This window comes from Papio anubis, chromosome 8 (assembly GCF_008728515.1).
Source record: "Papio anubis isolate 15944 chromosome 8, Panubis1.0, whole genome shotgun sequence".
Lineage (NCBI taxonomy): Eukaryota > Metazoa > Chordata > Mammalia > Primates > Cercopithecidae > Papio > Papio anubis.
The window spans coordinates 51403536-51430833 of NC_044983.1; the positions used below are offsets into that span (position 1 = coordinate 51403536).

The 27298-nt window shown below is 41.7% G+C and overlaps 2 protein-coding genes across 11 annotated transcripts in view; one reads left to right on the forward strand and one right to left on the reverse strand.

Annotated features, from left to right (window-relative positions):
• The window catches only part of TMEM68 (transmembrane protein 68), a 38478-nt gene extending 24592 nt beyond the window's left edge, over positions 1–13886 (reverse strand). For 4 of the 9 annotated variants that reach the window (XR_002523807.2, XM_021942326.2, XM_009213049.3 and 1 more), the window contains exons 1-3: positions 13690–13886; positions 2732–2776; positions 1425–1818 (exon numbers count right to left, since the gene is read on the reverse strand). Coding sequence is in view for 8 of the 9 variants with exons in the window: in XM_021942326.2 (XP_021798018.1) it covers positions 1425–1749 (325 nt within the window). In the remaining variant the exon portion in view is untranslated. Of the gene's footprint in view, positions 1–1126; positions 2203–2731; positions 2777–13447; positions 13651–13689 lie in introns of those variants that run through there. The other 5 variants (XM_003902765.4, XM_009213050.4, XM_031669567.1 and 2 more) reach the window with 5 other exon arrangements.
• The window catches only part of TGS1 (trimethylguanosine synthase 1), a 50318-nt gene continuing 36623 nt past the window's right edge, over positions 13604–27298 (forward strand). Inside the window, exons 1-3 of one of the 2 annotated variants that reach the window (XM_003902764.4) lie at positions 13604–14175; positions 23541–23605; positions 26805–26977. In XM_003902764.4, the coding sequence (XP_003902813.2) occupies positions 14075–14175; positions 23541–23605; positions 26805–26977 (339 nt within the window). In that variant the 5' untranslated portion in view covers positions 13604–14074. The remainder of the gene's footprint in view (positions 14176–23540; positions 23606–26804; positions 26978–27298) is intronic. The other variant, XM_009213048.4, reaches the window with a different exon arrangement.

Sequence of the window (27298 nt, forward strand, 5' to 3'; positions counted from 1 at the left end):
TCGTAACCTGGCTCTATTCCTAGTATACCCTGGGCAAATAACAACCTCTCTGTGCCTTAATTTCCTCATGAGTAAAATCGGGGTACCACATAGACTCCATTATGTTATGAGACTTAAAGCAGTTAATTTATGTTAAGCATTTGACAGTGTCTGGCATAGTAGGTGCTCAAAAAAAATTTGTAGGTTCGTTAAATATGTATGTAGTATTAAAATGACAACACACATTAGTGTAATAAGCATGTCATTGGTGGTGATTTCTACTAATAGCAGCCTAATAGTTCAGTGATATATATCCTCAAGCGTCATTTTAAAGTCTGTGCTTCCTTCCATGTCCTCCTATGAAACCACTTTGATGCTCAACAACATAATACAGAAAGCCAATGTTTGTTACATGGCTATTGAACCTTCAGTATTTCTGTGTAGTCTAAAAACAAAAGAGACCAACAAACTAGGTATTGGTAGAATAATGAAGTAAAAGTTGGTAGAGTGAAACACTAAACACTTAAAAACCAGAGGGCAATTTTCATGATGGCCAAACAAAGAAGAACCACCAATCATTAAGTATACAACATCAAAATTTCTTGAGTAATAAAGAAAAGAATGACTATCCTGGAGAGAAACCTATTGCTATTTTATTTATTCAGAAAGACACACCAACCTCAGGAATGAATCAACAGAAAATGCGTAAATTTTGGTATGCAAATTATATTTAATGTAATATTATTTAATATTTCATTTTATTAAATCCACACTGGTAAAGTCAAACTTATTTTGAACAGAAGTAAACGCTAAATAATTGAAGCTTTTTTTTTTTTTTTTCTGAGACAGAGTCTTGCTCAGTCACCCAAGCTGGAGTGCAGTGGCACAATCTCGGCTCACTGCAAGCTCCGCCTCCCGGGTTCACACCATTCTCCTGCCTCAGCGTCCCAAGTAGCTGGGACCACAGGTGCCCACCACCATGCCCGGCTAACTTTTTTTGTATTTTTAGTAGATACAGGGTTTCACCATGCTAGCCAGGATGGTCTCGATCTCCTGACCTCATGATCCACCTGCCTCGGCCTCCCAAAGTGCTGGGATTACAGGCATGAGCCACCGCACCCAGCCAAATGAAGCATTTTTAAAGCAGTTTCTATAGCTTTAATTAGTCTCTTACTCTTTTAGATGTTTTAAATATAAATTTTCATATTTCAGCTTATAGTCTATAGTGCTGCATGGTTGTTTAATGGAAACTAATGTCTATGGGAAAACTCATTTTAAGAAAGACACATGCATATGTACAATGCATGCAAACAGATAACAGGGAATAGTAAATATCACTTCTATTGTATTTTTCAGGATCTTCTCAATCAATAAAATGGAAGGTAACACAGTTCCAATGCAACACATATGAATGGCAACACAGAGGTGAAAGTATCCTTGCTTACCATGCCAAACGGCTGCATGTCCATCCCACAGAGTTGCCACCGTTTTCCTTGCACCATCCCATAAATTATGAGAGTAGGCTTCTTTTAATACATTCTTTCTCTTATAAATGTGCAAGAAAATAATGGTAAGGTAGAGAAGAAAGATAGTAAAGTAAGGAAGTATTAAAAGTATTAGTGGTGTAAAAACCCACAAGAGATAGTTTGCAAAATTCAAATAGTCCTCCAACTGCTCCACACCAAACCATTCTTCGAGTATGTGAATCAGACAAAGCATATAGGGCACAGAATCCTGTCCTAGACCACAGGTTTGATTTTTGTCTATCATTTTTCTTTAGGTGAAAATGACAAATTCAGTTTCTTTCTTCATTGCCATAGCAGGTCGTTAATTTTGACACTAGAAGAGAAAAATAATCCAGCGTTATTTTCTCCACAGCTATAAAGTTAAATGTTTTACTCTACTTAAATAGTATATAGAGTCATTTCTTAATACCAAAAATGAGTAGATGGTTAATGGTTAACTTTGTTGCAGATTTAAATGTGAAAATTATAAGGTTTCATCTAGCTGTTCATGAAGTGTGTCATGTTTAGCTTTTGAAATAATTCACTATAATTGAGAGAAGAAAATAAAGCTATAATTAAGAGAAGAAAATAAAGCTGATGAGGATAACAATTTCAGATTGATTTTAATAATTTGACTCCTATCTTAACTGGATCATGTTGAAAACTTAGATCTTAAACCAGGTCATATTGAGATCACTTTTTTTTTTTTTCTTCTTTGAGATGGAGTCTCACCCTGTTGCCCAGGATGGAGAACAGTGGCACGATCTCGGTCACTGCAACCTCCGCCTCCCGGGTTCAGGCAATCCTCCTGCCTCAGCATCCCGAGTAGCTGGGACTACAGGCATGTGTCACCACGCCTGGCTAATTTTTGTATTTTTAGGAGAGACAGGGTTTCACTATGTTGGCCAGGCTGGTCCCAAACTCCTGACCTCAAGTGGTCCACCCACCTTAGCCTCCCGAAGTGCTGAGATTACAGGCATCAGTCACCGTGCCCAGCCATATTGAGATAACTTTGCACAAAAGAAAACATCAATATCTATCTAATTCAGTAAAAGTAACCCAATTCTTTAGGAAATGATGACATACATTTATGGATTTTTTTTTAAATAGAGAAACAGATTGACAAAAAAGTTCATTATGCAATAAAAATTTATCAGTACTGCTTTTATCTTAAATCTTAAATGACTCAAAATATAGCTGTATAATTATTTTACGAATTCACTCTCTAAAACAGTTATTTGACTTACCAGAAGTTAGATAAATATCTTGTCCCAAACTTCAATGTCTGTATTCTGGAAAGCACAGTAAACAAATGTAAGAAATAAATTACTAAGAAAAAAAGATAATCATTAATACCTAAAATTAGAATTTCTATAAAATCAACAGCAAGAGACATTCATAAATGTTTGGGAAATATGATCACAGGCCACACTGGTATATTACAATTAAAAAGTACATTCATGCTATCATTGCTTTGGTGAGGACAACTCTATACTGTTTAGTGTCACTATACAGAGCCCCACCTAAGAATTTTTTTTAAACAAAGCTTTCAAAAGCTTTGTTTCTTAGGAGAAAAAGTATGAAAATGTATAACTGACTATGATTCTTTTTAGTAACTTTGCCAGATAAGCTGAAGGTGAAACATAATAATCAATTACACAATTATATTAGCCCTATGATAATATTTTCCTACAAAAGATTTCCTTTCTCCATACTTTGATTCTATTCTTACAGCTATTTTATCATTATTCCATACTATATAATCTCACTGAAAATTATCTCAAGTCCTTTGTATCTGAGGCAAAAAGTGAATACGTGAAAGCAAAGGATGAAAGGAGAGGAGGAGATGTACATATAAGAAAAACTTATTGTTTTTATTCCAAGATTATCTTGCTAACTGGCTTATTAGGAAGGCAGGCACTGACTTGTTCTCTCAGGAATGAAACATTTCATCTAACTTCTTTGTAACCAATAGCATTTACTTGTGAGAAGTCTGGGTCTGTTATGGTAACGGGAGATGAACATAGCAAACATTGAGCCCACAACTTGGGCTTTATTTACATCATAATCTAATCAACCCACATAAAAAGCCAAATCACTGGCCGGGTGCAGTGGCTCACGCCTGTAATCCCAGCACTTTGGGAGGCTGAGGCACCCGGATCACCTGAGGTTGGGGATTTGAGACCAGCCTGACCAACATGGTGAAACTCCATCTCCACCAAAAATACAAAATTAGCCAGGAGTGGTGGTGCACACCTGTAGTCCCAGCTACTCGGGAGGCTGAGCCATCGCTTGAACCTGGGAGGCGGAGGTTGCAGTGAGCTGAGATTGCACCATTGTACTCCAGCCTGGACAACAAGAATGAAACTCCATCTCAAAAAATAAAAATAAAAAAGTCAAATCACTATAATTTACCCATGTTTGATCATTTAGAATGCAACATAGCAAAATCTAAAACTTTTATTTAATTATTTTTAATTTTATTTTTGAGACAGATTCTCGCTCTGTCGCCCAGACCGGAGTGCAGTGGCAATCTTGGCTCACCGTAACCACTGCCTCCCAGGTTCATGTGATTCTCCTGCCTCAGACCCTCGAGTAGCTGGGACTACAGGTGTGCGCCACCACGGCTGGTTAATTTTTTTTTTTTTTTTTTTTTGTACTTTTAATAGAGATGAGGTTTTGCTATGTTGGCCAGGCTGGTCGTGAACTTCTGACAGGTGATCCACCCGCCTCGGCCTCCCAAAGTGCTCAGATTATAGGTGTGAGCCACTGCACCCAGCTGAAATGTAATACTTTTTAAAATGAGAGCTTTTCCCACTAGGATAGCTACAGAAAATCACCAAAAATGGAAATTATCAAGTACTTGATGATGATGTAGAGAATTTAGAATTTCCTATACTACTCATGGGAATGTAAAATGGGGTCGCTGCTGTGGAAATCAGTGTGGCAGTTCCTCAAAAAGCTAAACACAGAGTTACCATATGACCCTGCAATTCTATACCTAGGTATATATCCACAAAACGATTGAAAATATGTATTCACATAAAAATTTGTACACAAATGTTCACGGCAGCATTATTCATAATACTCAAAGAGTGGAAACAACTGAGTGGATAAATAAAATGTGGCATATACATACAATAGGATGTTGTCCAGCCTCAAAAAAGTCACATACTGTATGATTCCATTTCTATTAAATACCCAGAGCAGGCTAATCCATACAGACAGAAAAATTAAGTGGTTGTCAGGGCTGGGGAGGGGAGAATGAAGAGTGACTGTTAATGGAAGAAACAGAGGTATCTTTGGGATAATGAAAATGTTCTGCAATTAGTAGTAATGGTTGTAAAATCTTGTAAATATACTAAAAACCACTGAACTATACACTTTTAAATAGTGAATGCTATGGTAAATTATAGCTCAACTTAAAAAGAGCTTTTAAGTGTTGTTAATAAATTAACGAAATACATAACCCCTCATATATGTTAAAAGCAGCTTTTCCTAGCCCTGAAAACCAATCAGCATTTTTATGATCTGACCCTAACTACTGCTTAATAAAATTTCCTACAATAATCTAGTCACATTTGCAAATTTTTTTGTTGTTTTTGAGAAGGAGTCTCGCTCTGTCACCCAGGCTGGAATGCAGTGGTGCTCACTGCAAGCTCTGCCTCCCGGGTTCACGTCATTCTCCTGCCTTAGCCTCCCGAGTAGCTGGGACCACAGGCGCCCGCCACCACGCCCGGCTAACTTTTTTGTATTTTTTCAGTAGAGACAGGGTTTCACTGTGTTAGCCAGGATGTTCTCAATCTCCTGACCTCATGATCTGCCCGTCTCAGCCTCCCAAAGTGCTGGGATTACAGGCGTGAGCCACCACGCCCAGCCCACATTATCAATTTTTAACAGGATAGTAAAATCCTGTGATTTCTCTTTCTTTTGAGACAGAGTCTCACTCTGCCACCCAGGCTACAGTATAGTGGCTCACTGCAACCTCTGCCTCCTGGGTTCAAATGATTCTTGTGCCTTAGCCTCCCAAGTAGCTGGGATTACAGACATGCACCACCACACCCGGCTAATTTTTGTAGTTTTAGGAGAGACAGGGTTTCACCATGTTGTCCAGACTGGTTTCCAACTCCTGGCCTCATGTGATCTGCCCACCTCGCCCTCCCAAATTGCTGGGATTACAGTTGTGAGTCACTGCACCAGGCCAAATTCTGTGATTTAAAAACTTTGTTTCAGACCTCCCCAGACAAACTGGTAATAGAATTACACCTCTTATCCTCCTAATCTACATTGTGATTGATTATACATACTTAAAGAACACAGTAATGGGAAGAGGGTCACAGTACAGGCAGAGATCCAGTGAGTGGACTACGTGGAAACTTTTGTTGAGACCTAGTAGTCCCTTAACACTGCTGTATGTAAGAACCCTGCCTACAAATGGCCATTCAAACTTGATTTTGATTTAAACCCTTTCAGAACAGAAACTCAAAAGGTGTCCCATTCAGTCTCCACAACCATCTATCAGAACTACTAAAAAGGTCTTCCTTATACTTATTCCCCGGTAACTTTTCCCTACTGGACCTAGTTCTATACCACAGACCCTCTTCCACCAAACAACCTTGTAAGTTTAAAAACAGCTGCCATGAGCCACAAAATTCCTTCTCCAGTCAGAATCCTTAATTCTTTCAACCACTTATCAGCCCCTGGTTTCTTAACCTTTCGGCACTCAAGACCACTCCGAGTTGCTGACTCCAGTTATCTGATACTGACAATACCATGTATGGTAACCCCTGTACCTCGGTTTGCTAAAACCTATAAAACTAGGATAATAATCCTATCTACCTCATGAGATTACTGTGATTAAATGGGCTAATCTGTGTAAAGATTGTTCTAGGCACAATACCTTACATGTAATCACTGTTACATGTTTGCTATCACTATCATTCACAGAATCACAGCAGCTTTTTTGGTAACTCTATCATGCTAACTCATTCGGCTAAAAATATGCTACTATTTTCTACATCTCTACAAACTGCACTTGAAAAAAACCTTTTTGAGTCCAGCAAAGATTATACATCTAATCTGCTTATTAACTTTCATGGGATGGGCTAAGACATAGCCCATCCTTTCAGTCTGTTTCAGGAACACAGTGGATGACATGAGTGGGCTCAGGAGCCAGACTGCACATACTGGAATACTGGCTTTACAACCTTAAGCAAGTTACACCTCTCTGTGTCTCATTGTTTCTCTGAAAATGAAGATGATAAATCATTCTATAAAGACCTATTTAGCAGCTATGTATCCTAATATATACCAAGCATTTCCTCAGAAGCAAATAAAGCAGTCTACACCCTCAAGTGGCTTACATCCTAGAGGGGGAAGATAGACAATAAACAAAGAACTAGTAAATACATACTAGGTCAGATGATGACAGGTGCTAGGGAGATAGATAAACAGCAGTGTAAGAAGAATATAGAGTTCTATGTCAGGCACAGGAATAGGGGAAAGGAGGGGGTTGCTATGTTATATAGGGCATTCTGGGAAGACCTCTCTAAAAGATATTTTTGAGCAGAAACCTGAGGAAGTAAGGAGGCAAACCGTGTGGATACTCAGGGGAAGAGATTCCTAGCTAAATGAACAGCAAGTGCAAAATATGTGCACTTGGTGTGGCCTGAGGAGCAGCAAGGATGCCAGGCTGAGAAAGTGACAGGGAGGGCACTCGGAAATGGACCAGAGAGGCAACACCGTAGAGCTTTCTATGCATGCTTTTATCTAAGTGAGATGGAGAAGGCATCAGAGGGCACTGAGCAGAAGGGTGAGGTTGCCTGGTTTGGGTTTCAAGTGGCTGCTGTGTTGAGAATATACTGCACAGGGAGCAAGTAGGAAGTTATTGCAATAATTGCGATAAGCGATGAAAGTGGCTTACATACATGTGGCAGAGGGAAGGCAGTAGGAAATGGTCAGTTTCTGGATATATTTTGAAGATAAAGCCAACAGGATTTGCTAATAAACTGATGTAGAATCTGAGATAATTATATGGTGTTTTGGCAACCTGGGTTTGTATCCTGGGAGACTCTGCCACTTACCGTGTCACCTAGCAAGTACTTAAATATCTTTCTGCCTCAGTTTCTTCATCTGTAAAATAAAAATAACAGCATCTACCTAATAAAGCTATCGTGAAGATTACTTGTTAAAAAACTCTTAGAGGAGTGCTTTCGGCCATATAAGCATTAACTATTGCTATCATCATTATTTGCTTGCTTCTAAAAAAACGGAGTTGCAGGAAGAACAGGTTTGAGAGTGGGATGGAGATCAAGAATTCCACTTTAAACATGTTAAGTTTAAGATGTCTACTGGACATCCAAATGAAGACATTAAGTAGGCAGCTGGACATCAGTAGTTTAGCAGAAGATCAGGAATAGGATATAGGGTATAAGTGGATGGCCCTGATATAAATCTAGGAATTGGTAGCATATAGACAATATTTCAAACCATGGAACTACAGAAAATCCCTCCAAGGAACAAATACAGAGTAAAAAAGAATTTCTGGCCAGGTACAGTGGCTCACACCTGTAATCCCAGCACTTTGGGAGGCCGAGGCGGGAGGATCACCTGAGGTCGGGAGTTCGAGACCAGCCTGACCAACATGGAGAAACTCCGTCTCCACCAAAAATACAAAATTAGCCAGGCGTGGTGGTACACACCTGTAGTCCCAACTACTCGGTAGGCTAAGGCAGGAGAATCACTTGAACCTGGGAGGTGGAGGTTGCAGTGAGCCTAGATCATGCCACTGCACTCCAGCCTGGGCAACAACAGTAAAACTCAGTCTCAAAAAAAAGAATTTCCAGGACTGAGTCTTGAGGCACCCAACAATTTAGAAATTGGGAAGACAATGACAAGCCAGCTTCCTCCTTGTAGCAGTAGTATCCTGGAAGTAAGAGCTTCAAGAAGGAAGGTATATTCTGCTGTTTTAAATGCTGCTGACAGGCCTAGTAAGGTAAGAGATCACTTCCTTCCTGTAGGAGATAGCTTTAAAAAAAAAAAAAAAAAAGAAACAAATGATAATTGATCACTGGATTTTACAACACAGAGGAAACTGGCAAACCCTGATAAGAGCTGTTTTGGTATCGTGGGGAACAAAACACTTTGGACAGGAGAGGACAGAAGCCGCTCCCCTTTACCCTTGAAGTTCAAGAATGAATGGGAGAAAAGGAATTGGAAACAGCAAATATAAAAACTCACAGAGGAAACAGGTGGGTATCTAGAAGGGAACACAGGTGAGTTGTTCCTTGCTGTTGCTGCTGCTGCTGCTGCAGCTGCTGCTTTTAAGATAGAAGCCAGGCATGGTAACTCACACCTATAATCTCAGCACTTTGGGAGACTGAGGCAGGAGGCTCACTTGAAACCATAAGTTCAAGACCAGCCAGGCAATACAGTAAAAACTCATCTCTAAAAAAAAATTTAGGCCAGGTGCGGTGCCTCACACCTGTAATCCCAACACTTTGGGAGGCCAAAAGGGGGGGCAAATCACTTGAGGTCAGGAGTTCAAGACCAGCCTTGGTAACACAGTAAAACCCCATCTCTACTAAAAATGTAAAAATTAGCCAGGTGTGGTGGTGCATTCCTGTAATCTCAGCTACTCAGGAGGCTGACGCACGAGAATGGCTTGAACCCAGGAGGCGGAGAGTGCAGTGAGCCGAGATCATGACACTGCACTCCAGCCTGGACAATAGAGTGAGACTCCACTCAAAAAGAAAAAAAAATTAAAAATTAGCCGGGCATAGTGGCACGTACCAGTGGTCCCAGCTACTTGGGAGGCTGAAGGGGGAGTATCACTTGAGCCTGGGAGGTAGAAGCTGCAGTGAGTCATGATCAAGCTACTGCACTCCAGCCTCAGTGAAACAGCAAGTGACTCTGTCTTTTAAAAAAAAAAAAAAAAAAGGCCAGGCACAGTGATTCATGCCTGTAATCCCAGCACTTTGGGAGGCCAAGGTGGGTGGATCACTTCGGGTCAGGAGTTCAAGACCAGCCTGGCCAACATGGTAAAGCCCTGTCTCTACTAAAAATACAAAAATTAGCCAGGCATGATGGTACATACCTGTAGTCTCAGCTACTTGGGAGGCTGAGGCACAAGAATTGCTTGAACCCAGGAGGCAGAGGTTATGTAAGCCGAGATTCTGACAGTGCACTCCAGCCTTGGGGACAGAGCGAGTCTCCTATCTCAAAAAAAAAAAAAAAAAAGGTAGGAGAAAACATAGCCATGTTCAATGTCAATGATAATTCATCAATGGGAGAGAGAAATGGATGATGTAGGAGAGGAGATAATTGTTAGAGCTCTGTCCTTGACTAGGCCAAAGGAGACAGGATACAATGTACAAGTGGATGGCCCAGAGAAGTTTGTGCCAGACACTATTCTAAATATATCAGTAAATAAAATAGATAGTTATCTGAGAAAACATACGAAAAACACTTAGAATACTTTCTGGCACATAGTAGGCACCTAACAAATGCTGGCTAAATATACAACTGAACTGTGTTCATCTAAAACTTTTTTTTTTTTTTTTTTTGAGACAGAGTCTCGCTCTGTCACCCAGGCTGGACTGCAGTGGCTCCATTTCGGCTCACTGCAACCTCCACCTCCCAGGCTCAAGCAATTCTCATACCTCAGCCTCCCGAGTACCTGGAACTACAGGCAAGCATCACTATATCCAGCTAATTTTTGTATTTTTAGTAGACATGGGGTTTCGCCATGTTGGCCAGGCTTGTTTGGAACTCCTGGCCTCAAGTAATCTGCTCGCCTCCACCTTCCAAAGTGCTCGGATTACAGGCGTGAGCCATGCCACTTGGCCTCATCTAAATCTTTAATAAAAATCTGGATCAAAATGGTATCCTAAAACCTGCTACTAGGGAACTATCACAGGAATTTGAATAAAAGGCTTTTCAGTAGGTAAAATGTAGCACTTACTTTTGATAATATGATAAAGTGTCTTTAAATCTCAACGAATGCAATCCCTTAATTGTGCAGATAACAAAAAAAGTAAATACAGAAAGCCAAGTTTGCTTGCTTAAAATTACTAAACTAATTCAGTAAAAGCCAAGAACTAAAATTAAGATTTAGTCCTCTTACCTCCTGGTCTGGCTTCCAATACACTTTCTTTGATATATCTCTCTTTTTCTCTCCTGACAGAAAGACTGAAAATATTAAGATTGCAATTTCTGTCTTCCCTATACTTCTGCCTGGCCCTTTCCCTTCCCGGTCAATTTATCTTGAGGTGTAACTGATTCCTTATCACTTTATTTCAATCCAAGAAAAATGACATGGGCCAGGGTGGCTCATGTGATTCCAACACTTTTCAAGGCCAAGGTGGAAGGACTGCTTGAGTTCAGGAGTTTGAGATCAGCCTGGGGGCAACATAGTGAAACCCTGTCTCTACCAAAAAAATTAAAAGTTCATCAGGCATGGTGGCACGTTCCTGTAAGTTGCAGTTACACAGAAGGCCAAGGCAGAAGGATTGCTTGAGCCCACAGAGTCAAGGCTGCAGTGAGCTATAATGATCACACCACTATACTCCAGCCTGGACAACAGAGCAAGACCCTGTCTCAGAGGGTAGAAAAAAAAACCCAAAACTCTATGTATTAGAAGATGTTTTGGGGGAAATACAATATTTTAGTTACCAAAATTCCAGGCTATTTTCTACTGCCCCCTGTCCCTAAAAATCTAAAATAAACATAGTCTAATGCATTATATATGAAGTATCTTAATTTCCCTATCTAGAAATCATGTAACTTTTGTAAAAACAAGTAGACAAGGCCGGGCGCGGTGGCTCATGCCTGTAATCCCAGCACTTTGGGAGGCATAGCGGGAGGATCCCCTAAGGTCAGGAGTTCGAGACCAGCTTGACCAATGTGGAGAAACCCTGTCTCTACTAAAAACACAAAATTATCCAGGTGTGGTGGCACATGCCTGTAATCCTAGCTACTTGGGAGGCTGAGGCAGGAGAATCACTTGAACCCGGGAGGCGGAAGTTGCAGTGAGCCAAGATCGCACCATAGCACTCCAGCCTGGGCAAAAAGAGGGAATCTCCATTTCCAAAAAAAAAAGTTGACAAGCTCAAATATCACCATATTGACACTGATGGTGAGGATATGAACCTTATAGATGGTTAAAATCAGAGTATTTCAAAAATTAATACATCAGAACAGAGAATTTTTTGGCTTTCAATAAAACCTTAAGAAAGTGTATCTATTTTAGGCTGGGTTCAGTGACTCATGCCTATAATCCTAACACTTTGGGAGGCTGAGGCAGGCAAATCACTTGAGCCCAAGAGTTCAAGACCAGTCTGGGCAATATGGCAAAACCTTGTCTCTACAAAACACAAACACACACACACACACACACACACACACAGTTTGGCGGGCATGGTGGCATGCCTGTAGCCCCAGCTACTCGGGAGGCTGAGGTGGGAGGATTGCTTGAGCCTGGGAGGTGGAGGTTGCTGTGAGCCGAGATCGCGCCCCTACACTCCAGCCTGGGTGACAGAGCAAGATCCCGTCTCAAAAAAAAAGGAAGGAAGAATGGAAGGAAGGACGGAAGGAAGGACGGACGGAAGGACGGACGGACGGACGGACGGAAGGAAGGAATATATATTTTGAACACCCATTACCAGTACTTTTCCATTTTACTTTCAGTACATAAGCCACATTGAAAACATTCTGAAAATGCCAATTAAAAGATATAGTCACTGAAACACAAGTTTTCCTGTTTCCTTTCTGCATATTTAATAATGGTTTAACAGAGGCAAGCACTGTTTTACTGAATAAGACTTCTACTTCAAACCATGAATAAAGCTGCAGTTTAATATTTGTCAAGATAGCTGGTAAAGCTAATCCGTTTAGCTTTAATACTTTTTTTATTTCAAGCTTTAAACTCGAGGTTGATACAAATGACCCTTCAAGACTTTTCTTTTTTTTTTAATCCTAGAATGCCCAACTTCTAGCTAAAATCTTACACTCTGTTTCATAATTACTGTTCTACCCTTATTATCGTAACCCAGCTACTCATCCCAATAATGCTGCACATCTATACCGGTGTATCTGTAACTGTGCAGCACTCTTATCTTCTTGAACCACCAAAATCAGTCCATCTCTGACCTCAAAGCAGGGCAGTAGTGAGGAGGTGGGCATAAACATTTGAAAATGCATACTTCCACTAACTAGTAAATGTGGCCAAAATGCTAGTGACCATTCAAAATGCCTGAATATTAGCTCAGTTTTTATATAGTTCTAAAGAAGTACGAATACTATTTTGGCATTTCGTAGCACCAACCACGTCCTAAGCGCTCCAACTTCTCAAGTCTGAGCTTGTCTCTGAAGAAGCTGCCAGTGCAGCCTCCATGAATACCACACACCAAATACTGCTTTTTACAGATCCAGCAATGCTGCTGTTTCCATTTGCTCCATCCTATTTATGCGCACATGAACGTTTTTTTCTTATTAGATAATTAGTAACTTGAAGGCAGAGACCTGTTTTACAGGCTGCAAACCCCAGGGACCAAGACAGCACTTGGCGCCTACAAGGTCCAAACCGACGCCAACGATTAAGAGCACAAAAGAAAGGTGTAACATACACCGTTTCGTTTAGTTCTCCCTGCAGCCTCATGTAGTAGTTACTATTAATCATCCCCATTTCACAGGTGATCAAAGTTAGGCTCAGAAAGGTGAAGTCGCCTGCCCAGGTCACAGGTTAGGACCAGGATTCCAAGCCTGATCGGTCTGGATACGAACGCTCTACCCACGCGGCCTTCCCCCTACACTCTCAGGATCACCACACACTTCCCCTCGGCTTTTACACTGGACGCTTGACCTGGGTCCCGGAACCAGCGAAGCCAATGGGCAAGCCTAGAGGCCTCTAGTGAGGCTAGAGACGCCTCGCCCCACCAGAAGCGTTAGGATGAAACTCGCCGAACCGAAGGTTTTAGAGCGCGAGGGGAGAAGAGGGGCGGGAAGAGCAGGCTCATTTGACCCAGAGGAGGAAGGATCTCCACAGCCGGCCACTCTGGCGACGGAGCCCAGCGGGAAGCCGAGCCTGCCCGCGCAGAGACTGGGGATTCCGAGGCGGCTTCTGGGAGACTGGACGCGCGCGGCCTCAGCCGCTCCCAGCCCCGCCAGACCCGACGCCCGGGCGGGAGAAGCGCGGGGGCCGACGCACCTCAGAAAGGCGGGGGCGGGAGCAGCTCTCCTTTACCCTAGAGCGGCGACAGAAGCTCTTCGGGGGCTCAGTGGCCAAGGGGGCGGACAGATTTGCGCGGCGGATTCCTCCTAAGCTACCCGTGTGAAAAAGTCAAGCGGAGGCTGCAGGCCGGGCTGCGATGGGGGTGACACCGCTCGTGGTCCCGCCCCTTCCCGTGGCGGCTCGGAGCCACTTCCGGCGGCGGCGTCCGGGCTAGCTCCCGGCGCGAGCGGCCCCGGGCCGGTTCCTAAGTTCTCATCCACGACTTGCCGGCGAGGCCTAGTTTAGGTCTCCAGTAACCGAGCCGAGGCCCGGCAGGCGCGACCCGGGGTGCGAACGGCAGAGCTGCCTCAGAAGTGGTAAAATGTGCTGCGAGAAGTGGAGCCGCGTGGCGGAAATGTTTCTCTTCATTGAGGAGCGGGAGGATTCTAAGATCCTGTGCCTTTGCTCCAGGGCATTTGTAGAGTAAGTAGAAACGAGAATCTCTTCATTTTCTGGCACAGTCATTACCTAGAAATGTAGGTATTGCAAACGTAGTTGTAATTTATCTCTGAAACCAGCCAGAGCATCTGACCCTTGGGCACGGTGATGTTTAAGAAAAACAAAACCCTCAGACATGACGGAGTGGTCGCCCACTGCCGTTGTTTTTAAGTGAAGGACTACATCTACTTGTTAGGCTGCTATGAAAAAATGTCGTAGGTGCTATATGCCATCTCACATTTGTAAATCGAGGGGACATTTAAAAATTGGGGGAAAGCTACATGTAAAATGAAATCTCTAGTGGATATGATGTCATAAAGTGAAAGTTTAAAGTTGAGTGACTTGCTTTGGTTAACGTCTTTTTTTAAACCTGAAAATCTACTTAAGCCCAAATGCACATAATTAAAACTTCAAACTAGTTGAGATAAAAGACAACTATATTTACATCAGTTTTTGTGATATCTTTATTTTGGGGAAATCTTTATATCAGGTAAAAATTGCCCTACATGGAAAAGAGCTAGTATGCAGGAAAAATACCGTCAAGAGAATTCTAGGAATTGTTTTCTTTATATTAAATGCGTGAGTTAAGCCACTTGAATCTCCATAACGGGTATATTAATCTCACATGCTTATTTTGTTAGAGTTAAATCTTGTGGAGTTGAATTTTATGTGATAGACTTTTAATATAGTTTAATATAGTAGGTTTTAAGTTTGAAGGAATTCATTTTTCTCGTGTAATTTTGTGGAGTAATTTGAAAACGCAAAAAGAAGTTAAGCGTGTTAAATTTAATGTAAAAAGTATTGTAGCCTTTTTAGTCAGGCATGCATGTAATCATACAATCATTCTGAAAATGTTTTTTGTGCTCTTGTATATCAAGTATGCTGGTAGGCACGGAGGTACAAGACATTCTGTCCCTACTTGTCTTGAGCTTACTTCCTAGCAAAGAAGATCAATATTAAGACAGTTGGTTACATTATTACTTGGTTGGTTATAGTTATAAGTGCCATGAGAGAGAAGTGCAGGGTGCTGTGAAAACAAGTAAGTTTTTCCAAGGGTCACAGAAGTTTCTTTGAGGAAGTAGCTTTTGCAGAGAGGTCTAACGGGAATAAATTGGCGTAAGTTTCAGTGGGAGGAAGCGTTCTCTGCAGGCTGAACTCAGTAAAGGCCTTGAGGGAGCAAAAGAAAGCCTGCCAAACTGAACAAAATGGCTGGGACGGACGGCGGGCACGGTTGTGCACGCCTATAATCCCAGCACTTTAGGAGGCCGAGGAGCGAGGATCGCTTGAGCCCAGAAGTTGGAGACTAGCCTGGGCAACATAACCACACCTCATCTGTACTGAAGTTTTTTAAAAAAAAAAAAAAAAACCAGCTGTGGTGGCACATGCTTGTAGTCCCAGCTAATCGGGAGGCTTAGGCCTGAGGCTCTCTTGAGCCCAGGAGATCCAGGCTGCAGTTAGCCATTGTCGTGCCTGGATGACAGAGCCTGTCCCCCCACCAAAAAAAAAAAAAGAAAAAAAGACTGGGAAAGAAAGAAGATAGGGTGTGCACGGTGGGCAGGGTCAAAACCTGCAGGACTTTGTAGACTCTAGGAAAACCTTAAGCTGGGGAATGACGCGATCAGATTTGCATATTTAAAATACTACTCAGGCCACAGTGTGGAGGATTGTTTGGAGGAAGAGAACCACTTAAGACCATTGTTTAGGCAAGAGATTATAGTGACTTGAATTAGGATAGATGGCAGTAGAAATGGAGAAATGTGGAAAGATAAGAGAAAACTTATTGGGAGTGGGGATTGAATTGTATTGCTGCCTTTCACTGAGGTAGGGATAACTGGAGAATCATGGGTTTTATTTTGGGTCAACGAAGATGAGATCATGAGTTTGATTTTATATATTTTGATTTGGGAGTACCTGTGAGATAACCAAGAGTATAAGTAGTTAGATATATTGATTTGGAGCACTGGAGAAGTCTGGGCTAGTTCTAAAAACTTGAGCCATTTAGCCTTAGATAGTAATTAAACCCATTAATGAAGTGTGGGGGAGTGGGATCCATCTTTGAGGAATTCCAACACTTTTTAAAGACAAGAAGAGATGGATTAACTAGGAAACAGACAAGCCGAAGTACACTGTCACCAAGTGTTTCAGTGAAGATATAATCAACATTGGAAAGCTGCCAAAATATCAAGCAAAATGAGGACTATATATCCACTAGAATTGACTAAATCCCTTGGATCAATTGATTGCAGCAGGAAGAGCTGCAGACAAAACCCCTCAGACACCGAGTTAAAGAAGGAAGGGGTTTATTTGGCCGGGAGCATCAGTAAGACTCCTGTCTCAAGAGCCGAGCTCCCCGAGTGAGTAATTCCTGTCCTTTTTAAGGGCTTCCAACTCTAAGGGGTTCCGCGTGAGAGGGTTGTGATTGATTGAGCAAGCAGAGGGTACGTGACTGGGGGCTGCATACACCGGTAATTAGAAAGGAACCGAACTGGACAGGAATCTTCACAGTGTCCTTTTCATTGCCTTTTTTTTTTTTTTTTTTTTTTGAGACAGTCTCGCTCTGTCGCCCAGGCTTGAGTGCAGTAGCGTGATGTCTGCTCACTGCAAGCTCTGCCCCCTGGGTTCATGCCATTCTCCTGCCTCAGCCTCCCAAGTAGCTGGGAATACAGGTGCCTGCCACTACACCCAGCTAATTTTTTGTATATTTAGTAGAGACGGGGTTTCACCATGTTAGTCGGGATGGTCTGGATCTCCTGATCTTGTGATCCACCCGCCTCGGCCTCCCAAAGTGCTGGGATTACAAACATGAGCCACGGAGCCTGTGTAGTGCCTTTTTTATGCAAATAACCGATTAGGTCTTCAACTACTAGGCCCAGGGTGTGGCGCTGGGCTATCTGCTTGTGGATTTCGTTTCTGCCTTTTAGTTTTTACTTCTTTCTTTGGAGGCAGAAATTGGACATAAGACAATATGAGGGGTGGTCTCCTCCCTTAGATGACTTATTAAGTGCCACCACTAATTGTTTTATATTTTGTACTGACAGAGGCGCTCCTTAACCAAACTTTACACAGGCTCCTCTGAGTGAGCTCTCCTTTTGATTAGGCCTTGTCATTTGGGACTTGTCTTCAACCTGTCTGGTCCAGTTTTAACAAGAGTCCTTCCAAGTCCCTTAGTTTTTTGTTTGTTGTTTTTTTTTTGGTGGAGGTGGGGTGGTTCTTGGGTATTTTTTGTTTGTTTGTTTTGTTTTTTTTTGGTCTTTGGAGGTTTATTTTGAGACTGGGTCTCACTTTGTCACCCAGGCTGGAGTGCAATGGTACAATCACGGCTCACTGCAGCCTCAACTTCCCTGACTCAAGCAGTCCACCTACCTTAGCCTCCTGAATAGCTGGGACCACAGCTGTGCACCACCATACCTGCCTGATTTTTTTATTTTTTGTAGCGACAGGGATCTCACCTTGTTGCCCATGCTGGTCTGAAACTCCTGGGTACAAACAGTTTTCCCACCTCAGCCTCCCAAAGTTTTGGGATTACAGGTGTGAGCCACTGCACCCAGCCTAGTCCCTTAGTTTTGGGTTTTTTTGGGGTTTTTTTTTTTAGCTAGAATCCTGCTAAGTCCATGTGGCAAGAATCTTCCCACCCTTAGTATCTGATCACTCTGGCCTGCCCTCAGCAAGAATCCTGTTGGTATAGCAACAATCCCCCCACCCTGGATGTCTCCCCTCAGTAATTTTCCATCCACTGACCACGCCCCCTGAATTCTGCCCATTGGCTATCTTCACCTGTCTTTGCTGTACTTGAAGTTAAGCAAAATTTCTTTCTCCATTGCCATTATCTTTTTTTTTTTTTTTTCTTCTCTCTTTTGAGACAGAGTCTCACTCTGTCGCCCAGGCTGAAGTGCAATGGCATGATCTCGGCTCACTGCAACCTCTGCCTCACAGGTTCAAGCAATTCTCGTGCCTCAGCCTCCCAAGTAACTGGAATTACAGGAGTGCACCACCATACCCGGCTAATTTCTGTATTTTCAGTAGGGATGAAGTTTTACCTTGGAGGCTGGTCCCGAACTCCTGACATCAAGTGATCCGCCCACCTTGGCCTCCCAAAGTGCTGGGATTACATGCCTACGGCTACCATTATGTTGATTACTATCACAGTTATACTAAATAAAGCCTTTCTTTTCCATTTTAACAAATGTCAGAATAATTTAAAAAATTTTTAAGCCTTCTAGCAGCCCCATGAGGTATCTTGTTATCCTCACTTTATTCAAGTAGAAAATTGAGTCTTGGCTGGTTGTGGTGGCTGACACCAGTAATCCAAGTACTTCAGGAGGCTGAGAGGCAAATCGCTTGAGCCCAGAAGTTCAAGACCAGTCTGGGCAACATGGCGAAACCCCATCTCTACTAAAAATACAAAAAATTAGCCAGGCATGGTGGGGCACTCCTGTAGTCCCAGCTATTCTGGAGACTGAGTCCAGGAGGTAGAGGCTGCAGTGAGCCGTGATTGTACCACTACACTCTAGTCCGGGTGACAGAATGAGACCCTGTCTCAGAGTCTCAGTAGTGGCCTAAAAAAAATCACATAGCCAGTAAATGACAGCCTTGGAATTCTACCCCACATCTGTATGACATGAGAGCCTTTCTACTATGCTACCAGTTGGCATAAAACACATTTTCATTGAATCTCCCTCATTAAGGTATTTAAGTAGTCTAAAGTCACTAGAACAACTGGTGTTCTGTTCAGATACTTTAACATTAATATAGATTCGTGGAGATAGAAGACTATTCTGGAAACTGAAGAGCCTGTATTTCCCTCTGATTATACTCATGTGACAGTGTCTGATGGTGATCTCTAGTCTTTCATATATGATACAAAAAAATTGTTTGATATGTTTTCCCCCCAACAGGTTCCTGAGTCAGAATTTAAAAGAGTAGTGACCTTATAGACAGCATATCTATCTGCTTTTATAAAACTCAGCTGTGTGGCCTTGGGCAAGTCACATATTACTTCTGTGATCCCCTTTTAACACTTTCAGAAAGGACTTCCTTTCCATTTTACTACTTGAAAATTAATCCAGCTGCGTGCAGTGGCTCACGCTTATAATCCCAGCACTTTGGGAGGCCAAGGCAGGCAGATCATCTGAGGTCAAGAGTTTGAGACCAGCCTGGCCAACATGGCGAAACCCTGTTTCTACTAAAAATACAAAAATTAGCTGGGCGTGGTGGTGCACGCCTATAATCCCAGTTACTTGGGAGGCTGAGGCAGGAGAATTGCTTGAACCTAGGAGGTGGAGGTTGCAGTGAGCTGAGATCACACCATTGCACTCCAACCTGGGCAACAGGGTGAGACTGTCTCAAAAAAAAAATTTAAAAAAAGGAAAATGAAGCTGATTCACAGTCCCTTTGCAAAAGAGGAATTGCTACTTGTACTTCAGAGATTTCCAAGAATCTTTTATTCAGCATTTATTTCAGACACCCAAGTGTCGGGTACTGCAATAGAAAGATGACTTAGGCATCATGGTGATGATTGCTGTATTCAGAGGTATGAGGATAAGAATTCAGGTGGCTGCTTAGGGCTCTAAGGAGAGCAGTATCTTGGTGGGATTACTGCAATCCAGGTTGGGTCTCCTGCTTTATAATTCAAGTCAGTAGTTAAGATTTATTTAGTCCTTACATGTGCCAGGTCCAGCAATTACAACAAATCTTCTCTCTATTTTTGAGGCCATCAGTTCATCCAGAGTCATTATGCTCTGTGGATTAAGTTACACTAATCAAACTCAAAGACGGCTTTATAGAGAATACTTAGCAAGCATAATGGAAATTCTTCAAATGCAAGGCATTAGAAATACATCATTCCCGGTGATGAATGCTCTTGGAGATACTTGAAAGTTTTAAGTAAGAAACAGTTTTCATAAAAATTTAAGAGCTGGTATTCTCTTGTTGCTGATCTTTCTGCCTCAAATTAACAGTAGCCTTGGAACATACTAGTAATAACCTTGGACATCTGATTTACCTCTCACCCATGAGGAAAGGCCTTTCTGCCGCTTTCTCAGGACCTGACCTGTTAAGCTGGGCCCATCCTCCAGAAGGCTTACAGGCTAGCACTGTGGTGGGACCAAGAAGCCCACTAGAAAAAAGTACCTGGCTCTATGTAGGAGATGCAGGCCAGGAAAGGAGAGTCATCTTGTAGTCAATGGCAGCCAAGACTACATGCTTAATTCATGGCCCACAGTATGATCAGGTACTGATGTTACGTTTAGGAAGCCCTACTTCTAAAAGAGAAGAGAGAGAGAATGTAAGTTTATGAAATATAAAAAGTTGAGAATATTTCACAACTCACACCTCCAGAAAATAATACACAATTGGATTTGAATCAGAATGACTTCTAAAACACTGTTTAATGACCATCTTATCAATTCCATTGAATTTAATCTTTTTGAACTGAAAGTATATGCTTTTCATTATAAATAATTTCATTTGTATTCTTTTTTTCCCTTTTTCTTTTCTTTTCTTTTTTTTTTTTTTTTTAAAGACAGAGTCTTGCTCTGTTGCCCAGGCTGGAGTGCAGTGGCAACCTCCACCTCCTGGGTTCAAGCAGTTCTCATGCCTCAGCCTCCCAAGTTGCTGGAACTACAGGCCCACACCACCACACCCAGCTAATTTTTGTTATTTTTAGTGGAGACAGGGTTTCACCGTGTGTGCCAGACTTGTCTCAAATTCCTAGACTCAAGTGATCCACCCATCTCTGCCTCCCAAAGTGCTAGGCTTATAGGCATGAGCCACCTTGTCTGGCGTGGCTTTTTTTTTTTTTTTTTTTTTTTTTTTTTTTTGAGTCAGAGACTCACTCTGCTGCCCAGGCTGGAGTGCATTGGTATGATCATTGCTTACTGCAGCCTCAACCTCCTGGGCTCAAGTGATTTCTCCCAGCTCAGCCTCCCATGTAGCTAGAACCCTAGGTGTGCACTACACCCGGCTAATTTTTTTTATTTTTTCTAGAGATGGGGTCTCACCTTGCATAACTTGGGTCTGTCTGATGTTTCATCAGGAATAGTTGGGTCATGGCTTAGCAGGAATGCCACAGAAATGATGGCTGTGCCCAGTTCTGTGTGGCCTCAGGAGGCACTTTTTGTAGATAGTATACCACCATGGGTGATGTTGCTGAATGCCAGGTTTTCTACTGTAAAGTCACAATGGTTCCCTTTGTATTAATCAGTATTTTGTGGGGGCATATTCCAGTGTTGTATCAGTGTCTTGTTTTCCAGTAAACCCACGAGCCTTGTCCTTCTTTGATAACTTCCACCTGAATCAGGTACCTCTGTTAAGGATGCCAAGGAGTGGTTCTTGTCTCCTTCGCTCCTACTGCATTTATTAGTTAGCATTCTGTAAGGAGCGCTTTCCCTTCTCTCCCCATGTATTTATTCATTTATGTTAACACGGAATCTAGATTCTTAGTTTACTAACAGGTTATATTCCATTGCTAACATCAATTTGGTGCTGATACTGTCTTTAATTTGGCCAGTGGGGAACTCTTTAAAGTGGCTCTGGTGTCCTTTTGGTATTTGTAGCGTTGAGTGCTTCCTAACCTTCTGGCATAAGATGACCCAGGTTTATCTTTTACAGTTCATGCTCCAACGTGGAACTGTCATTTCTCCAGGGCAACTTGGCTCCTTTAGTGGAAAATAGTATTTAGAAACCAAAAGCTGGGTGCTCATTGTGCTTATTGCTCCTGTGCCCTCTTAGTAGAGAGAGTTGAGCAGTGTATAGATGTGTGTTTTACACACATACATGAGTGTGTCTATATATGTGTGTATACATACATATATACACACATACGTAACACTTTTGAAAACTTTTTATGTCTGCTGTGTATATAAACTTAAATGCCATGAGTTTATAACAATATTTCTTAATATTGACCCAACACCTGAGGGTTCTTTCTAGCCTTCCTTCCTATCAGATGATGTCTTGAGCCCACCTTGTTTTTAAATAACCTTCATTTCTATTAAAAAAATTATTTAAAAACATTAAAATAAATTTTAAAATATTAAATAAAGTAAATAAGTAACCTTCAACAAGGAAAATCTTGGCTGACATTATCTTCAACATATTTACATATTTGCTCATTGTAACCAACTTGCAACCATACTGGTCCTCTCCTTCACCTGACACCTCAGTGCCTCATATCTTTAGGTGCTTTTGGGGAGACCAGTGATGCCCGTGTGCAGCTCCTGCTCCCCAGCCCCAATGCCTATGTTCTTGGGGACCAGTTGCTGCCAAAGCACATTTGCACATCACCCCCTTGCCTGTTCACCATCCTGCTAAGTCACCACCTACTTTACATTTCATATAGTATCTCCAAAAAAGAAACAAGAGGATGTGAAATAGAGCAAGTACACTAGAATTTTATTTAGTTAAATTGATTATAGCTCCATTAGAAAAGTTATGTTAACTTCCACTTGCAATTGGCCTTCTTGTGGCAGTTACAGTGGCGTTTATTACAACTGAATTTATAGTCAGGAAGATATTAAAAGCAAAATCTTTCACTTTTTTTTAAGTGTTCTGTTAGGTTTATTTTGGTAACCTTTGCTCAGACCATGAATACCTTGTCTATTATTCACTATGGATAGTTTGTCTTATTAGCAAATGGATTAGGGTGTGCATATTGATTTATGTGTATGTAAGCTAAATCTTTCCACTGTTAATTTTATACTCACAACAAAATTTAGAGAACACCCCATTGTTTATGTTTCAAAAGGAATATCAGATTCTTCCCCCAATGTCCAGGAAAAATTACCCTTAATTTTTTTTTTTTTTTTTTTTTTGAGATGGAGTTTTGCTCTTGTTGCCCAGGCTGGAGTGCAGTGGTGTGATCTCAACTCACTGCAACCTCCACCAGGATTTAAGCAATTCTCCTGCCTCAGCCTCCTAGTAGTTGGGATTGTAGGTGCCTACACTCGCTAATTTTGTGTTTTTAGTAGAGATGGGGTTTCACCATGTTGGCCAGGCTGGTCTCAAACTCCTGACCTCAGGTGATCTGCCCACCTCAGCCTCCCAAAGTGCTGGGATTACAGGTGTGAGCCACCGTGCCTGGCCTTAATTTTAGTAACTAGTAGTTATAGTAATAAATGCTACCATGTGTTAAGCATTGTGCTAAATATTTTAATATACTGTCAGTCCTTACAGCAGCTCCATGAGAAATGTATTATTGCCTCTACATTGTAAGTGAGGAAAATGTTAGTTAGCAGATTGCTTTTCTGTTTCATAAGCTTTTTATTAATTAATCTGTGATGGCTTGAGATTTCTTTCCCTCTAAACTTATGGCTTAATTCATTTCAAAATGAACTGCTTAATCTGCTTTGCAGGGATCGAAAATTATACAATTTGGGATTAAAAGGCTATTACATCAGAGACAGTGACAACAATTCAGGTAATATAGTATAAAATTATATAATCCTTTTTTGCTGAAATTAGCCATAATGTGTTTATTTATGTATAATTTGTTATAATATTGTATTGATTTGTTAGCATAAAATATAAATGCCAAATAATTCTGTAATCAGACAATTTTTATTTTCTTTTATAACGTGGTTCTGGAATCTCTATGAAAGCAGATCTTTTATTTTTCTATAGCTCCTGTGATGACAGTGCAGCCTCTTTTGCCCTGTGCAGTGTTCCTTCCTGAGTTGCCGCCATTAGATATGAGCAACCTGGAATTTAAAGCTTTGAAAAGTAGAGAATATGTGGTTTCTGGCTGGATGTGGTGGCTTATGCTTGTAATCCCAGCATTTTGGGAGGCCAAGGCAAGCAGATCACTTGAGGTCAGGAGTACAAAACCAGCCTGGACAACGTGGTGAAACCCCCGTCTCTACTAAAAATACAAAAATTATCCAGGTATGGTGGTGGGCAACTATAATCCCAGCTACTCAGGAGGCTGAAGCAAGAGAATCCCTTGAACCCAGGAGGCAGAGTTGGCAGTGAGCTGAGATCGTGCCACTGCACTCCAGCCTGGGCAACAGAGCAAGACTCCATCTCCAATTTAGAATATGTAAATTCTAATCATAATACTAATCAGAAGTGTATTATGGAGGTAAATGCTGCAGGATAAAAATTCCAGGTGAACATCTATAGTCTTTTGCCTGAAGTAAAGAGACTGTCATCTTCGTTAACTTTCCCAAATAACAGATATAATTTATACTGTACGTTGAGGCTCACTTTGGTCTATCAAACTTCCCTACTGCATTTGTCCTTCCACATAGGCCTTTTGTGTTTCTAGACACAGAGAAAATTACAGCATGGAGTTAGAAGCCAAAGTCAGCCCAAGTACAGTGTCATAGTTACCTTTGGAAATCCTTTAACTCTCATGGTGATGGAACAAATTACTGTTTCTTCAGTTGATCACTGGATGGAATGTTCGGTTTGTGTTTCAGTGCTATGCTGTACAAATAAAGTTCCTATAACACTAGGCTCCTCAAGCATAAGAAAATATGCATACTATGAAAGGAACGTAAAACTTAGTTTACTCATCTTCTCCATTTTGCTGTCTCCTGAGCTTTCGTAAGTATATTGAATGGAGTAACGAGTGGAATCCCCTTCATTATTTAGAAAGGTATCTTTCTCCCTCTTGTAGTAGAATTTGCACACATGAGATTTCTCTTTATCTGTTTTCATTTTGGCTGTGTCAGATTTACTGTTCTGTTGCCTGAGATCATCAAGCTGGAGTGCAGCCCGATGCTAATTGAGTATGCTAATATATAAAATGATTTTTGTTATCTAAATTTTAAACAGTTAATAGAGCACTTGAATGGCATATGTTCCATTAATGGTATAATTACTGTTAGATAACCATATTAGGGTAAAGTAAAACTTACTTTGTTGTAATAAATGGTTTTTCTATAAGAATTAGAGTCAGAGAGCTTAAAAAAAATATTCGAGTTCAGTGGATTTCAAACCTTTCTCTTTTTTTAGAGAGAGAGAGGGTCTTGCTCTGTTGCCCATGTGGCGATTGCTTAAGCATTCCTCTCGCCTCAGCCTCCCAAGTAGCAGGGACTATGGGTGCCACCACACCAGGGTAGTTTTGTTTTTGTTTTTTGTTTTTTTTGTAGAGACAGGGTCTCGCTGTGTTGCTCAGACTTGTCTCAAACTCCTGGCCTCAAGCAGCCTCTCAAAATGCTGAGATTAGAGCCATAAGCCACTGTGCCCAGCCCCAGGATTTCAAACTTCTGATAGCAGGATCCTTTCATTAAATCAGCTCTTCCACAGAATCCCAGAACCTAAGGCCCAGATGTATTGAAGTGTCTGTGAGGGGCATGAAGACATAATTCTCACCTGCTCTTGCTAACACCTCCTAAAATAACTTCACAAATCATTATTTTTAAATTCACTGACTTTGTTCAGTAATTTTGCAGGTAAAGAATGTGAACATATAAATATTTTCTCCACAGACCAGAGTTACATGGCCTGTTCTGTCTTCCTTCCATCCTCAGTATTTTGCACAGTGCCCAACGTAGAGCAGATGCCCAATAAGCGTAAGTTAAATGGGCAGCTGGATGAATAGTGGCAGGCAGAGCCCAACGAGAAATTGTCTCTTGATTCTTCATTGGCTTTTTTTGTTACTAGTCCATCAATTGGTTTTTTTTGTTTTGTTTTTTATTTTGTTTTGAGACTGAGTCTCACTCTGTCACCCAGGCTGGGGTATTTGTGGCACGATCTTGACTCACTGCAACCTCCGTCTCCCAGGTTCGAGCAATTATCCTGCCTCAGCCTCCCGAGTAGCTGGGATTACAGGCACCTGCTACCATACCCAGCTAATGTTTGTGTTTTTGGTAGAAACGGGTTTTCACCATGTTGGCCAGGCTAATCTCAAACTCCTGACCTCAAGTGATCTGCTTGCCTGAGCCTCCCAAAGCACTGGGATTACAGGCATGAGCCACCGTGCCCAGCATATCATCAGTTGTTTTTTGTTGGTTTGTTTTATTTTTTTCCTTTAAAAATTGTAACTTTGCAGGCCAGGCAAGATGGCATGCAACTGTAATCCTAGCTGCTTGTGAGGCTGAGGCAAGAGGACTGACTGAGCCCAGGAGTTCAGAGCTTTTTAGTGCATTATGATCACACCTGCAAATAGCTGTTATACTCCAACCTGGGCAGTACTGTGGGACCCCCATCTCTAAAAAATAAAAAATAAATATTGTAACATTTGCCTACCTTTGTTTTGGGCAGGTCCTGTAATCAGTCACTCTGGATCTCAGGGTTTTTTTAAATGAAAATAAGAAAACCTGCCTCTTAAGTTTTCCTTAAAACTAAGCTAGGCCGGGCGCGGTGGCTCAAGCCTGTAATCCCAGCACTTTGGGAGGCCGAGACGGGCGGATCACGAGGTCAGGAGATCGAGACCATCCTGGCTAACACAGTGAAACCCCGTCTCTACTAAAAATACAAAAAATTAGCCGGGCGTAGTGGCGGCGCCTGTAGTCCCAGCTACTCGGGAGGCTGAGGCAGGAGAATGGCGTAAACCCGGGAGGCGGAGCTTGCAGTGAGCCGAGATCGCACCACTGCACTCCAGCCTGGGGGCGACAGAGCGAGACTCCGCCTCAAAAAAAAAAAAAAACTAAGCTAATAAATGCTATCTATAGGAGACCAGGCGACAGAAGAGGAGGAAGGTGGTTATTCTTGTGGTACTGCGGAATCACGTGACAACAAAGGCATATGCCTAGATGAAAGTGAGCTTGATTCTGAGGCTGAACTCATGAGAAGTATGGGATTGCCACTTCAATTTGGTAGGATATCTGCACATAAGAATTTTGAGGTAAATATTAATTTACTTTTATTCTCTCTCAGTTTTCTTTATAAAATATCGCAGGGAGTTACTTTTTATCAGATTAAATGCATTCACAATCAGCACTCTCTGCCTCTTTTTAAATGTATGTATTTATAAATTAACCAGAACTGCAAGTTGTAATATGTCTCACGTGTGACTCTTCCTCCTCTTGGAAACTTAGACAGTATGTCACTTGTTTGTGGAGCTGAAAGCCCATAGTGGGACTTTGAGAGTAGTTTGTTTAATTTAATGTCAAAATAGACTTGGATTCTGCTTTCTTGTATAGTTTATGAAGTACATTTTATATTC